The sequence below is a fragment of the Perca fluviatilis genome, chromosome 2 (assembly GCF_010015445.1).
Source record: "Perca fluviatilis chromosome 2, GENO_Pfluv_1.0, whole genome shotgun sequence".
In the NCBI taxonomy this organism is placed as follows: Eukaryota; Metazoa; Chordata; class Actinopteri; order Perciformes; family Percidae; genus Perca; species Perca fluviatilis.
In genome coordinates this window covers 14,620,527-14,634,778 of record NC_053113.1, presented here as the reverse complement: position 1 = coordinate 14,634,778, position 14,252 = coordinate 14,620,527, and the positions used below count along the sequence as shown (strand labels likewise).

Genomic DNA, 14,252 nt, shown 5'->3' with positions numbered 1-14,252 from the left:
GTAAAGCATGATAAGCTCCTTGGAAACCAGATAGACTGGAACTGTTTTTAGCCTCCAGCCTTAATTGCTTTATGGAAAAAAGGTACTTCTAATCAGGAGGCAAAAGATCCCCAAGATACTTCATCATCAGCTGACTGTGTTTTGTGAAGAATGTGACAGTGAAGGAGCTGACACTCACATGCTGTCCAGACAGTCTGGAGGCTGTTTGAGACGGTTTCCTTGTCTCAAGTAATCATATATCTCACTGTTTTCGACCCCAGGGTACGGAGTCTGGCCCCGCGTGGCGATCTCCCACATTGTGACTCCAAACGACCACTGAGAGAAAGAGAGAGATGGAGGGAAGGACCATGACATAGTAAAGAATGAGAGAGAGAGAGAGAGAGAGGGGGGAAGGGTTAAAGGGTTTGGAAATCCTTTAGCTTTTAGACACCTTGCTATACACTACTTCAGACATGAATCTGCACAAGTTAAACCCTGTGGAAATAACAGACTTGTTTTTCTAAGCTTTCTGGACATCCTACTTTTACGCACAAGTTGCTAAAGAATGCACATCCTTTTTAACGCTAACACTGCATGAACACTTTCACATGTGCATGGAAACCTACAGTTTGTAGTCATCAGTGCAGTCAGCTGTTGCTGTTTACATCTGCCATAGATGGTAGAAATGATATATATACATGTATACATGTAATACATTTAGCTCAATACATCATAGCTATGTCTTCATGAGGCTATTCAATTAGTGCTATTTCTCAGTTTTCAACAGTAAACATAGTAGAAATGTTTCATTTATAATATAGAAAAGTAACGCACACCAAGGATTGTAGTGAGGTGCACACACACACACACACACACACACACACACACACACACACACACACACACACACACACACACACACACACACACACACAGTGGGTGAACCTACCACGTCACTTTTGGTGGTGTAGACGCGATCAGCCAAGCTCTCGATAGCGATCCATTTGACGGGCATCTTTGAGATTCGCCCCTGCCTGTAGTAGTCTCCGTTGTAGATCTTCTTGGAGAGGCCAAAGTCGGCCACACATACGTTCATGTTCTCGTTCAGCCTGAGGCAGAGAAACCAGAGTGTTACAGCGCTGCTTTTTTGGTAAAGGGGCATTCGGGACGGTGGTGTAAGGTAAAAAAAGTACATTCGTTTAAGTGCTTTTATTTACTTTGGATACTTTGTACTTATACTCCACTATATTTAAGTGGTCAATTTTGTTATTCCACTACATTTACTTGAAATCAAAGGTTACTAATTATTTTTCTGCAGATTCAGACACAAAATATATGATAAGATTATAAAATATGATATATAATAATATTTATTAAATTAGTTTTAGCCTTTTTTGGGCTTCCCCCCCTCCCAAATGTTGCTTTGAGCAGTCTCTTAAGTCACTTTTAGTTCTTTTTCCTCTTCAAGAGAAATAGGCAAGTGATACTGCTAACAGGAACCAAAAGAGTAAAATGTGGAAGCAGAGATTTTGCTTACATGCAGTTGCGGGCGGCAAGGTCTCTGTGGATGAAGTTCTTATTGCTGAGGTACTCCATCCCTCGGGCAATATCAGTCATAAACTTTACCAGCATTTGAGACGGGAGGTACTGCAGGACAGCACAGAGAAAAAAAGGTTTTAGTCACACACAGCTGACATTTATTTTCTGCACAGTAGAGGGCACTAGAGTCCATTTCTTTGAGGACCTGTGATCAGCCAGAACGGAGTGCTCCAAATACTAATGGCCTCCTGTGGGAAGAATAGGGTTCAACACCACTGTGTTTTTGAATGTGTGCCGAACACATGGATGTTTCAACATTCTGTAGGAATCTTGTTTTGATTAGGCTTGTGTTTCTCAACCCTGCTCTTCAGGGACTTACTGCGTAGAGCAGTTCACAATTCCAAAAAAAATATCTCATCCATTAATAAGTAAAACCGCTAATACATGTAGCAACGACAGACACATATCTTGTGTTTCCATGATCTCAGAGCGTACGCTCTGCCAATAAGGTGTGGATGGTGACTGTAACAAACACTTTATGTCTATGTTGACCTTTGGATCCCATTTTGCTGACAGACATTCATGTGAATTAATAAAGCCCAAACTTTTTATACAGTCTATGCCCTGAACCCCATTAAGCTGTTAAATTGTGTGGGACTGTATGCGTGCATATGCGTGCGGCTGCCTGCGTTTGCGTTGTATGTGTTGCTGACTCGCTGCTTTTATTGTTTGAAATCCGACTAACCACAGGAGAGTCTCCCAGCCTTGAGTATAGCAGATAGCTGTGCAGGTCTCCGTGTTTCATATAGGGCAGAATGACCACCGGGGAGGGGTAACCTTCACTCTCCACAGTCTGCAGACACACACCTGTAAAAACACTTCAGATTAGTATTCTACACATTGACTACATACATGTTCTGTACATCTCAAAAGCACTCAGTCTTGAATTTGCTATTTAAAGAATGCAGTATTTTAAAGGGTTAGTTCACGCAAATTACAAAAAAATAACCATTTTCTCACTTACCTTTAGTGGTATTTAGTCACGCACATATTTATGGTTTCATTTGCACAGATTTTGAGATATTTAGCTCAAACATTTAGTCTTTCCACTCTCCCTGTTACTTTCAAAAATCTGAAAATGCAGTCAATTTGGACTATTTCTTTGATAGAAAGTAATTCCTTTAAAACAGTTCATAGTAAGGTTTGTGGGGAACCTAAGTAATCCTGAGGAAATTAATGGAGTTAATGTATTGCATGATTCCTGCACTTTTTGGGGTTGTACCCACATGGTAGAATTCACTTCATCAATGTTTTCAGTTCGGTTTGTTTGTCAGCAGGATTATCAAAAAAACTACTGGCCCAATTTTCAAGAAACTAGGTGAAAGGGTGTAGCATGGGCAAAGGAAAAATCCATCACATTTTGGAACCTCTGCAAAGAAACCCACGAATATCAACTAAGTAAGAAAGCATAACCCTTTTTGTAATTTGAATTAGCCGACCCATGACCTGCCAGGCAGTATGAATCCTGACTCACCTAGAAGCCTCATGACATTGCGGTGGTCAAACTCTTTCATGCAGGCAGCTTCACGGAGAAAATCTTCCATCTCTGAGCGGGTACAGATGGCAACTGGAGAGGAGACGATACAGAGGTGAGCCCATGTGCCACGTTAAAAGGTTGCCCGAGTAAGAAATACACTTCAGATGGTGTTTTGGCTCCTGAATTTATAAACTATAATTTAATACATGTTAGCAGTTTTTACCACTAAGTTTGTTTGCACTTCATGGCCACAAGTTGAAACTGGCAGAAATCTCACGAAAGAGGGTGGCGCTGTTTTTCCCAATTTCATCTTTTTCCCTCAACTTTGGAGTTTTTATACAATTGTCTTTACTTTGGCACTACGGTCAACATGGGGTCAATTTTTTCTTCTGCCAATATCTTTTACAAGCTGCACTGTTGTCTGTTTTCTGATCAAAAAAAGACAGTTTTGCCCCCAGCACTTGTGAATTTCTGACCCGGATTGATGTCCATCAATTGGCCTGTGTTCCCGAGATGAAGGGATTCATTGTGGTAATTCCTGAGTACTTTTACTGTCTACTCACTCTTCATAGTCTTGACAGCAACTTTGAGAGCAGACTCCTCCTGAGTCAGCAGGCCTTCCATCACAGAGCCAAACTCCCCTAAAGAAATAAATGAAAACACAATCAAACACCCAGATAAGACGCAACAAGATTAAATGTCTTATTAAACAGGGAAGAGTTGTTGGCCTCCTGACTTCACAGGGTACAGGGCTAGGAGGTTAACGCATATTAGTGTCAGACGGAAATAACTGGAGATAAGTGGAAAGCAAGCATTACTGCTATGGCAGATAAGTCCTCACTATGTACTGTGTACATATTACCTCCAGGCTACCCCCAGAAATGAGACTGACACATAGTTAAAACAAAACCAAGCAGTACCTTCTCCCAGGGTCTTTCCCAGGGTTAGTTTATGTCTGTCCACCATCACGTCTTGGAGCTTCTGCTTCAGCTCGTCACTGATGCCCAGACTGTTCACTGAGGAGGAAAAAATAAAGAATTTTAATGGTGTTTGGGGCGGAAAGCACTTTAATGAACAACACATAAAAGAGAGAAAAACAGATTGTAAAAACACAATGCACGACACTAAGCCAAAAACAAAGTGTTAATAAACTTGAGTAACAATGGAAATTAGACTGACTGAACCAAAACCATCCTGTGCACTTGTGTAAAAATCACCAGAATGATTTTTTTAATTAAATCGTCTTAGTCTTCATCTTTTTGTTATTGCAAAAGAAGAGGTTTAAAAATGGGCTGAACATTACATTATTTGAATATGTATTAATGTAATAATTGAATCCAGTATCTATTGTTTTTAATGAAGTCCTGTTTCAAAAATACTAAAAACCATTACTCTAAATGTCAATTATATCTTACAAACTGTCTTTCAAGAGGAGGGACATTTGAGCCTACACTGCAAACAAAATGTAGGTTCAAATAAAACAAAAAATAAATAAAACCTGAGCTAAAATAACCAAACCCAGAAAGCTAAAACGTAAGTGCAGCTGAAAATAGAGTCAAAAACTATACAAAATAAAGACTAATTCAAAATTCCAAACTATATGATAAGTTCTGAATCTGAATCCTGCAAGGGACCCAGTTGGGGAGTTGAGATCAGAGGATTTATGATGGTTTAAATATTCCTGACTCTCTTCAACAAGCTAGCTGTCATTGAGCTGTATGGTGGCGAGCAGACTGCGCTACAGACGTTAGCTCTGTTTTCACATCTGGGCCAGAATATGACAAGGCGACGACATGCATCAGAGATCCCCCTCCAGCTGCTGCTACACTATCAATCTGCCATGCGTCGAACAACAATGTGCTCAGTCCACAGGCATGTTCCAACACATGTTGGTGTGACCAGCTATTAGCCAATGCAATGCAATAACCAGAGTCCCGGGGTTTCGACTTTGTCCTGAAAATTGGCCAAATTTTAATGGACAACATCAGCAGTGTAAATCCAACCCAAATCCCTCCAATCTGACCCCTTCCTTTATTCCCAGCGAGTTTTCCCCCATTCATTCAGACTACACATCTCAATCTCTTTTTTTCCCCGAGCTGGTCTCATTTTACTCACTGAATATGTTTTTTTCTCCACAGTTTTGCCTTTCCCCTGGCCTCTTCGTGGCTGCGGCAAGCTGAGACTTGTGTATTAGATCTACACAAAATATTGCGCATACACCTGGGACAAAAAAAGTCACGGATTGAATGTGACCCAGCTGTGTGAAATTTGAGGCTGTGTTTGCAGGTACGTATCTCTGTCTACAATCATGAGGACTCACAGGGACTGCTGGCTGGTGAAAGCACACAAACCACTGCCAACCACAGCTTTGTGTTCCACCAGTACAAAGTCGTAACTCCACCTGGACGAGACTTTTTATTCCCAGTTTACTCCCCAAAGGTGATATGACCTCCAGTCAGAGCAGTGACTCGAACTGCTAGCAGTAACTCTTCGTCTGTTGTTACAGGCTGCATAAGTGTGAAATCTCATTCAGATGAGGGGTACGTCAAGTCACTAGCTCCCTGACGTAATTGTATTCCCTTTCCCACAATGTGCTGTTATCTTGATTTCACCCCCAATGCCCCACCTCCTTCCTCTACTCTGTCAGTAAAATGTAGCCAAGTCAAATTTAATTCTGCCATTCACGCCTGATTATACAGGGCACAACTTCACCAATGGATTTACTGCACATCTTCTTGATATGATTATAAAAAGATACATTGCTTTATAGAGTATAAGGGACACAGTGTTGTTGTGAAGTATTTCAGCTGACACGCCAGGGCTGTTTTCACAGCTGTGGGGAATGAATTAACCCTTAGTTGTTTGCATTCCTGCCTTTGATCAACCAGACAAACCAAGGACTTGATTCCTGTCTTGAAATGTGGAAAACAGAACTGTCGTTGTGTGTCATTACAGCCAAAGAGTTTCTTCCATTGAACTGTTGAATCCAAGCCCAGGGCATGAGAGAAGATGCTATTATGCAACCTGTTTTGTATCGCTATATCCTGGGGACAGAGGCAGGTTTTGACATGCTGAGAGACTTACCTCTTAGGGACAGTCAGGAGGAAATATAAAGTGTCATCTTTCTGAGTAACGTGCAGGGGCAGAGAGGGGAACTCACATGTTGCTTCTGTAGTCCTGCGGCTGTAGGTGCGGCGAGCGCGATACCTGACCACCAGCTCTCCGCTCTCCATCATGGGTTCAAACGCCTCTCTGGGAATGCATAAACACATCATACAAATCAGGGCAAAACACAATGAGAGGCCTCTGCAGCAGATGCGTAAACACAGCTGAAAACATGGCATTGCTCCATAATTTAGAAGAATGACTGTTGGTCTTTCATGCTTAAGTGAGGCAACTAGGTCATGGAGCTGAAAAACACTGGCGATTTTTGGTTTGGCACAGCTATCGAGTCCCTCCCTTCCACCCACGAGGAGCGCCAACAGTTTACGCACCCAAAGCGCGTCTCCTTACGCCGCAGCTTGGCCACATAAACAGCCATGAGCACAGCTATGGACACGGCGCCGGCAATGGCCATCACCACATACCACCAGTGCCAGGAAAAGGCCGGGGGCGATGAAGGACCTGAGGGAAGGGAAGGGGTGTGGACAGAGACAGATGAGGGTTTAGTCATGTGTGGCTTTTAAGGTGAGGAGAGAATTTAGTATGGAGTATGGAACTCAAAGTGACAAAAAGCAGAGATTATGTGTTGATTTATTTTATCAACTGAAGGCAAAGCTGTATAATTATAGTTTCATTTGTCAGCTTATTACTGCTTTACGGAGTGCCACTGTGAACAACGTGTACAATTGTAAATGGTCAAGTCCCCTTCTTTATTCCCTTGTTATTACAAATGCTTGGAATGCGACAGAAATAAAAGTTTGTATTCGTTATTCGTTATTCCCTTCATTATTCCCTTGTTAGAAGACAATGTTTAATTATTACATAATTATGCAGCATTATTGTGAGGAAGAATATGTTTCAACTGGACAAATTGACTAAGTGACCTCATTGCAGCCCTCTATGTTTGTCGAGCTAAATCTATCTTACTAAAAAAGATGCTCCTTTTTTCCTCATTCACAAAACTTCTACTTTGTCTGAGTTCTTGCAGTCCCATGAAATGTACTCCCAGCTACCCCCCTGCACCCCAAGCTACTGCTATTCTTTCACAACCTCCACCCACTGTTTTCAACTTGTCCTCTAATTCACACACCCCCTCCTAACTTTCCTTGCCTCTTTTTATCTGCCATTCTTGTTGTTTGAATTGTCTGTCTGGCTCTATTAGACTAAGCAAACAGAGATGCTACACTGTTCCTGCCCGTTATAAATATTTATGATGCGTCTCCCCCATTCACCCCACCACCCCTCTTCCCCTTTCCTGTCTCTCTCTCTCTCTGAAATCCTTTCTTCTCTTTTTTCTCTTCCTTCCCTTTTTTCTGAGATACACAGGAAGGAACTTTCAGGCTCACAGAGGAACCCAGTGACACAGAATAAGAAAGAGAAGTCCTGCGTTGGAAAAAGCAACATGAGCTCACTTCCACTGTCACTGTGTCATTACGTGTCACTCTCATCGGTCACAGTTTGTGCAAAGTATGTACAAAGCCGATCATTACTCACTTCTAAATTCCTCCATTTCTGTAAAGAGTAAAAAAAAAAAAAAAAAAAAGCAGAGCTAATGTCAATATTTTGTCAGGGAAAAAAACTAAAATAACATGTTTATATTTGCAGAAGATTTATATGAAACATCTGACACCATCTAGTGAATTCATTGTGATCATTATATAATGCTACTGAAGCTAAAATCAGACTATTCCCTTACGAAATGATGCAAAATAAAATCTTAAATAATCTCTTTCAAAGTAGATGCAGTATGTTATTTTTCATATTTTCATAAGAAATCATACTAATATAAGTAACCATAGTAATTTCCACACTTCTTGTCACTCACCAGGAGCAATAAGTGTCAGGGTCTGAGTGGGGGTCCAGGGTCCTGGCCCCGCCCCTGTATAGGCACACACTCGAAAAGACACATTGGACAGGGGGACAGACAGATTGATTGAGAGCTCGGTGTCCAATCCAGTGTTCACAACGTACTGTCAAAAAAAGAAAAGAGGGAGACGGTCAGTGTCAAGCAGATTTACATTTTCTATAATCTGTCATCAGAAACCATCACAAGTGTGTGTGTTTCCCAGACTGACCTGCTGTGCGGCAGGTGTGCTGTACTCCACCACGTAGCCTTGTAGTTCTCCATTCAGCTTCCCTGGAGGTCCCTCCCACGTCACCAGCACCTCAGTCCCATTTAGCACCGCGCTCACGTTCACAGGTGGGTTTTCTGGCACTGAAACACACACAACACAATACAACTTGAAGTTGTTTCATTTCTAACAGTTGCATGGACTTTCATTTGTAGGGTTGTTGTAAGATTGGGTAAGCATGTAGCTCAGGGTGTGGCGGGCTACGTGTCAAAATATTTTGGGTATGAATGAGGAGTCGGCAGTGCTGCTGTGACTGTGGGTTTGGTGGCCAGGGGCCAGTGGGCTGGGGGTTAGCCAGGCGTGTGTTGTTTTGACAGCCTCGAGCCTCTAGGGTGTGGATAACTACAACAGCTGGAAGGGGAAGATGTCAGAGAAATGTGGAGAATTCAGCTTTATTAGGACAAAAAAGGCTAGCTAAGGGCACCACAGACATGGGGCGATTATCTGAGTTCAGAAGCCATGGTTGGGCGACCTCAGACGGACACACGCTGAGACCTGTGTCTCCCTCTTTCATGCTGTCCCTCCTCTTCTGTCCATGCCCATTTATGCTTAATTCTCTTTTCCTGAAGCAGAGAGTGAAAAAGGCTGCTGGCAGCAGAAACACCCAGTGGAGAAAAAAAGAGAGCTAAATAAAATGCTACAAATAGTGTGAAGTGTGTGTGTGTATGTGTGTGTGAGAGAGAGAGAGAGAGATAGAGAGAGAGAGAGAGAGAGAGAGAGAGATTGATGCTCTGTACAGAAATCCAAGAACCTTTTCAGCGACTGCTTATTTCCTTTGTTGCCGTTTGAGTTAAGGCTCTCTTTGTCTTTGCTTCTCACTCTTACAAAGTCACACAAATAACTGGACACCCACACACGCTCACACCCACACACACCCAAACACACACACACACACACACACACACACACACACACACACACACACACACACACACACACACACACACACACACACACACACACACACACACACACACACACACACACCAAGTCAGTGTGAGTTTGGGAAACATGGCCCAGCCTATGGATGATGTTATCAGGAAGCGTTTGGCGGATGATTGTTTCCACATGCGGTCCCTGTTCTGCCTGCCAGCGGCAACAAAAAAAAATCTCCAAGTCAAGTTCGTTCCAGCACTTCGTCTCCACCTAAGATCCTTCATCTCTCCGTCTCTCTCTGCCTCCTTCTCCACCTCTTTGTTCTCTAACCCTCTCTTTCTCCTTCCCTCTTTATCTCTTTCTCTCTTCCTGTCTTCTATCCAACATGATTCCATCTCCTCCTTTCCAAGTTTTCTTCTCCCTCGCTGCCCTCTCTGTGGCAATGCCTCTCTCTCTTTTGTCGTCAAAGGAGCTATGAGTTTAAGAGAACAGAGATGTTGTTGACGTAAAACTTTGTGGAGGAGGAAAAAAACTACAGAGGAAAAAAAAATCATATTGTTCCTTTGTCTTCCACTTGGCAAGAGGCTGAGAAACAAACACTTTTGAGCCACAATTAGTCCACAACCCGAGAGGTTAACATCTGCATCCATGGCAGACTACTGTTTCACATCCTGTTTCGAGCTGCTATTGAAGAAGCCGTGTCGGATAACCACGCTTGGAAGCATTTAAACATCGTTCAGTGGCAGGCCTGATTCTCTGTTTCCCTTTCTGTAAACTTCATCTCGTACTCTCAGTCTCTGCGTGGGTCAACACGTGGATGGAAAAGGGTCATCCATAAGCCAAAAAATATGACGCATAACCCTGGGATCTGGAGTCTGTTCTCCATAAATGAAAGCAAACTCATCACTACATAGGAAACATGTTTCCCAGATCAGTCAAAGCATGAATGTTAGTGTCATCAAAAATGTCACAACTTTTTTGGTCGTCCACCTCGTTTCAACTTTTATGGTGGAACAGACTGTTGTCTGGCTCCAGAAAATGGAGTCTTTCGCATTTTTGCTGGCAGCAGTATTACTAAACAGAATTAAATGTGACATGTGTGTGTGTTTTGTGCCACGTCGTCATGACTCACTTCCATCAGGACGGTGAGTTTAGGTGTCCCGTAACTCTGGATTAGGGGTACAGACAGATGTGTACAAGGGAATCAGGCTGCCTTTTCAGTGAAACAAACTATGCAAGAAGTACACAATAACAGTTGTCAAGTGTTGCAACCACCTTAGTCCTTTCATTTTGTTTGTTTTTTTGGGGGAAATACATTTCTGAAGTTATTTTGGAAAGAGAAAGAAACAGGATATATATGTAAAACATAATCTCTTTGCAGCTTTAGGATTAGAGGGTGACATGGGTCATCTCACTTCCTCTCCCACCGATCAGCCCCCCTCCTCTCTCTTTCGTTCTGTTCTCTCATCCTCCGGGGAAAATAGTGGGCTTTGGGAAAATAGCAAAATGAGTGTTTTCTCAAAGCGCCCCCTTCCCTCGTTTCCCTGCTCGTCTATGCATTTCTTGCCTTCTCCCACCATCAACCCCTTCTTTTTGTTGTTCCCACAGTGCCGAGCTGTGTGCTCTGGAACGGGGGAAATCATAGGTCATCTGAGGTCAAACAAAAGGGGGGAAACGAGAGATGAAGGAGTGAAGTTAAAAGATTGGATTGAGAAAAAAACTTGTTTGCTTGTTTGATGAGGGAAATAAATTCCTCAGCGCTGTTTGTAAGATTTGAGGTCGAAAAAGACTGATTGCAACAAAAGGAGAGCAAGTTAGCCCCGTCTCCTTGAGTGAAATGGAGGATGGACATGAGAACAGAAAAGAGCTGGCAGGAGAAGAGTCTGTAATGAAGTGAAGGACTCTTACAAATCAAGGAGGAGACAGAGGAGCAGCAAATGGGGATGTCTGTGCCAGGATGACACATGTTACGACATAGTAAAGCACATATCTGCTCAATGTCTTAATGAAAAACAAATGGAGCAGAAAGAAATACAAGAAAGAAAGACTTCATGCTCAACAACAGAGCCTCATGCAAGTTTTGTCACAGTCTACAGCGCTGAAACCAAAGGGACAGATGTGGAAAATCTGGCTGAGATGTGAGCAGTCTACCTCTCCCCTTCATTCTCTCACTCTCACTCCCTTTCCCTCCAATGCCTCCTGAACTTTCTTTGACCACCAGCTGAATCTTATCTTCTGTTTTTATTTGCATCCTCTGACTCATTAGGACAAGTGCAGAGAGAGCTGAGAGATGAAACAATACTGTCCAAAGGGGCATTACATAATTTGGCAAAACAAAGGATTTTTTCCACTGAAACCAAACAAAGATTTCTATAACTTTGTTGAATAAAGAACTGAAACTTGAAAATCTTGAATGTAGCAAGTATATCTCAGAAGCACTTTTTGTCCTTCTCCTTTACAGTAACATTTCAAGGAGTGCTACTTCTCTATTTTCCTATTTATGAGAAATGCTATGCTGAAGTGTTTTCAAATTAGGAGCAGCTTCCATTATGGAAAGCCCCCATCATCCCTCCTGTGGCATATCTCTCCTCTTAGTGTACGCTGTTTCCATTCCTATTCATCCAGGGATAGAGACAGCATGAGCTGGCATGGAAAATCCCACCTCAGTTAAAACTCAAACACACAGCAGCCTAGCATTAAAGTTTGGCCAGAGAGCTGCGATCCTAACTGAAGTCTTTCAGGAGAATTTAACGTCCACCCTCCCTCTCCCCGTCTCCACATACTCTGTCCCTTCAATACCAGTCAGCCTTCTACCTCAAGAGTTTACATTTGAAAGTTGAGTCTGTTAAGGTACTGTGACTGGTGTCTGGTATTCTTCATAAACACAGACTAAGTTAAAGCGGCACAGGAAGGAATATTATGACTAACTATTATGTGCACTGTAACTCGATTCTCCGATTCCTTGTTATCATCAAGCTGAAAAGCAGTCGACAGATTAAAACCTGCAGTGAATCACCTTAAAACAAGCTCAGAAAAACACTTAGGGTAACACTTTACTTGAAGGTATCTACATAAGCGTGACATGACAGTCATGACACATAAACCCTAACTCTAACCCTATCTAACTCTAACTCTAACTCTAACTCTAACTCTAACTCTAACTCTAACTCTAACTCTAACTCTAACTCTAACCCTAACCATAACCCTTTTGGGGGCTTCACTGTTGTTCATTAAGCTGTCAAATACTCATGAGTGTGACTATTGCACCCCTTTAGGTGACTTTTTGCAGCTAATGTCAACTTTAATTCGAGGCAAGAAAGTAAAAAACAAAATACAAATAAAAAAAAGGCAACAGGCATCTTTCATAATCAATTGGCCTGAGCAATGAAGGGACTTATCTTAAGTATGTCAAAAACACTAACACAGCTTTGAAATGCAAGTGTTCAAACGCTGTATCATTAAAATTTGCATTTCAAACAGTTGCAATTTACCACTGAACACTAGAGACGTGTCCAGGACTTGTTCTTTGGTAAATCCCACTCTGTAAGGCTTTCATTCTAATGGTACCTCCTGGGTATTTATGTGAAAATCTGCAATGGAAATGCAATACTTCATATTTCAATAAAGTGATTCTTGGTACAGCCTTGAAAAGCTGCTCAATCGTGCCTGCTCGTCGCAGTGTAGCATCTGTCTTGTACTGGTTACAGTACACAGCCGGAGTTGGAGGAGACTTGGACTCAGTAGCCAGATAACACAGCCTTAACCTTGACTCACTTCAGAGGAAGTGACCCTGCACACACACATCCAGGGTGAAAACAAACATCTCCTCTCTTGGAGGCCTCACCTCCTTCTTTGGTGCGTAGCTCCACCCAGGGCGACCAATCAGATGGGCCCTGGCTGCTGTGACAGGCCACCCTGACAGCATAGAGGCTGTGGGGCTCCAGGTCCCCGATGAGGTGCGAGGCTGGTGGGATGTTCACATTCTGGTTGTGGATCAGCTTATCTGGGCCTTCTGGGAAGGAATCTCCTGAATGTTTGGCCTGGAACATTCAGATGACAAACTTAAATTTTGTTACATATTTTATTATTTTTTATCTACCACATTGACACTTTATTATTAAACAGAAAACTGCTAAGAGAGGAGGAGATGGGCAGCCTCTTCCTGCCTTTACACTGGATTTCAGATTGCATAGCCAGATTTGGTGGGTAATCTGTTTCATAGTTCTATGGCACAAACAGGAAGATAATGCTTTTTTTTCACACACTGTGTCTTATAGTAGAGGAAGTGAAGAATTGATGGAGAAATCGCTTCTAACAGGTTGTTGATCATTTTAAGTAAACTATAGAAACACAAACAAGTGCAGAGTGACGATATGTAGAAACATAACTTTTTGCGAAAGCAATTGGATTCAAATGGGAAGTGTGCTCTTAATTAACACTATCAATACCACCTCCATGAGGTAATTGTTATCAATTATCAATATGTCAACTACCAATAAAACAATTACATGTAAAGCAGTTAAATCAATGCTGGAAATAGATGATTAAAATGATTTTTGAATGTTGGAAATCAACATTTGATGAAAAAAAAGTTTGTCTTTCAATATTTAACTTAATGTGTGAATTGGAGTTGTTCTGCAGGATTTTGTTTTAAAGTGCTAAAACGTGTATGCATAGCGCTGAATTGCTAAAATGGTGTAAAATCTGATTCATTGCTGTTTTGAACGTGGCCCAGGCTCAGTAAGGTGCACTAAAAGCAGAACCAATCAACCAAAAATCACAGGCAGAAACCTGCTGTCACTGCAAACTCTCCGTGGTAAACACTTTTAAAGAGGAACACAAGGCAGGAAATAAATCCTTCACTGCAGCAATCTTAAAACCACATTATAGTTGCCAGTCTGGACCATTATTCTGGTGAGTTGCTCATTATCAAACGGCTCCTGCAGGCTACTGGCTGCACTTCACAGTGTGGGCTTTACAGTAAGAGCTGAAAATATATATAAATAATAGACCAAACGAGCAGCCAC

The 14,252-nt window shown here is 42.1% G+C and overlaps 1 protein-coding gene across 3 annotated transcripts in view; it reads right to left on the bottom strand.

Moving 5' to 3' along the window:
- The window catches only part of LOC120547056 (tyrosine-protein kinase receptor UFO), a 30,353-nt gene that overhangs the window by 4,172 nt on the left and 11,929 nt on the right, over nt 1–14,252 (bottom strand). For 2 of the 3 annotated variants that reach the window (XM_039782439.1, XM_039782455.1), the window contains 13 exons: nt 13,070–13,265; nt 8,293–8,432; nt 8,043–8,187; nt 7,712–7,729; nt 6,550–6,679; nt 6,216–6,307; nt 3,976–4,071; nt 3,619–3,696; nt 3,053–3,145; nt 2,264–2,385; nt 1,517–1,626; nt 929–1,088; nt 179–315 (listed from right to left, as the gene is read on the bottom strand). In XM_039782439.1, the coding sequence (XP_039638373.1) occupies nt 179–315; nt 929–1,088; nt 1,517–1,626; nt 2,264–2,385; nt 3,053–3,145; nt 3,619–3,696; nt 3,976–4,071; nt 6,216–6,307; nt 6,550–6,679; nt 7,712–7,729; nt 8,043–8,187; nt 8,293–8,432; nt 13,070–13,265 (1,517 nt within the window). The remainder of the gene's footprint in view (nt 1–178; nt 316–928; nt 1,089–1,516; nt 1,627–2,263; nt 2,386–3,052; nt 3,146–3,618; nt 3,697–3,975; nt 4,072–6,215; nt 6,308–6,549; nt 6,680–7,711; nt 7,730–8,042; nt 8,188–8,292; nt 8,433–13,069; nt 13,266–14,252) is intronic. The other variant, XM_039782447.1, reaches the window with a different exon arrangement.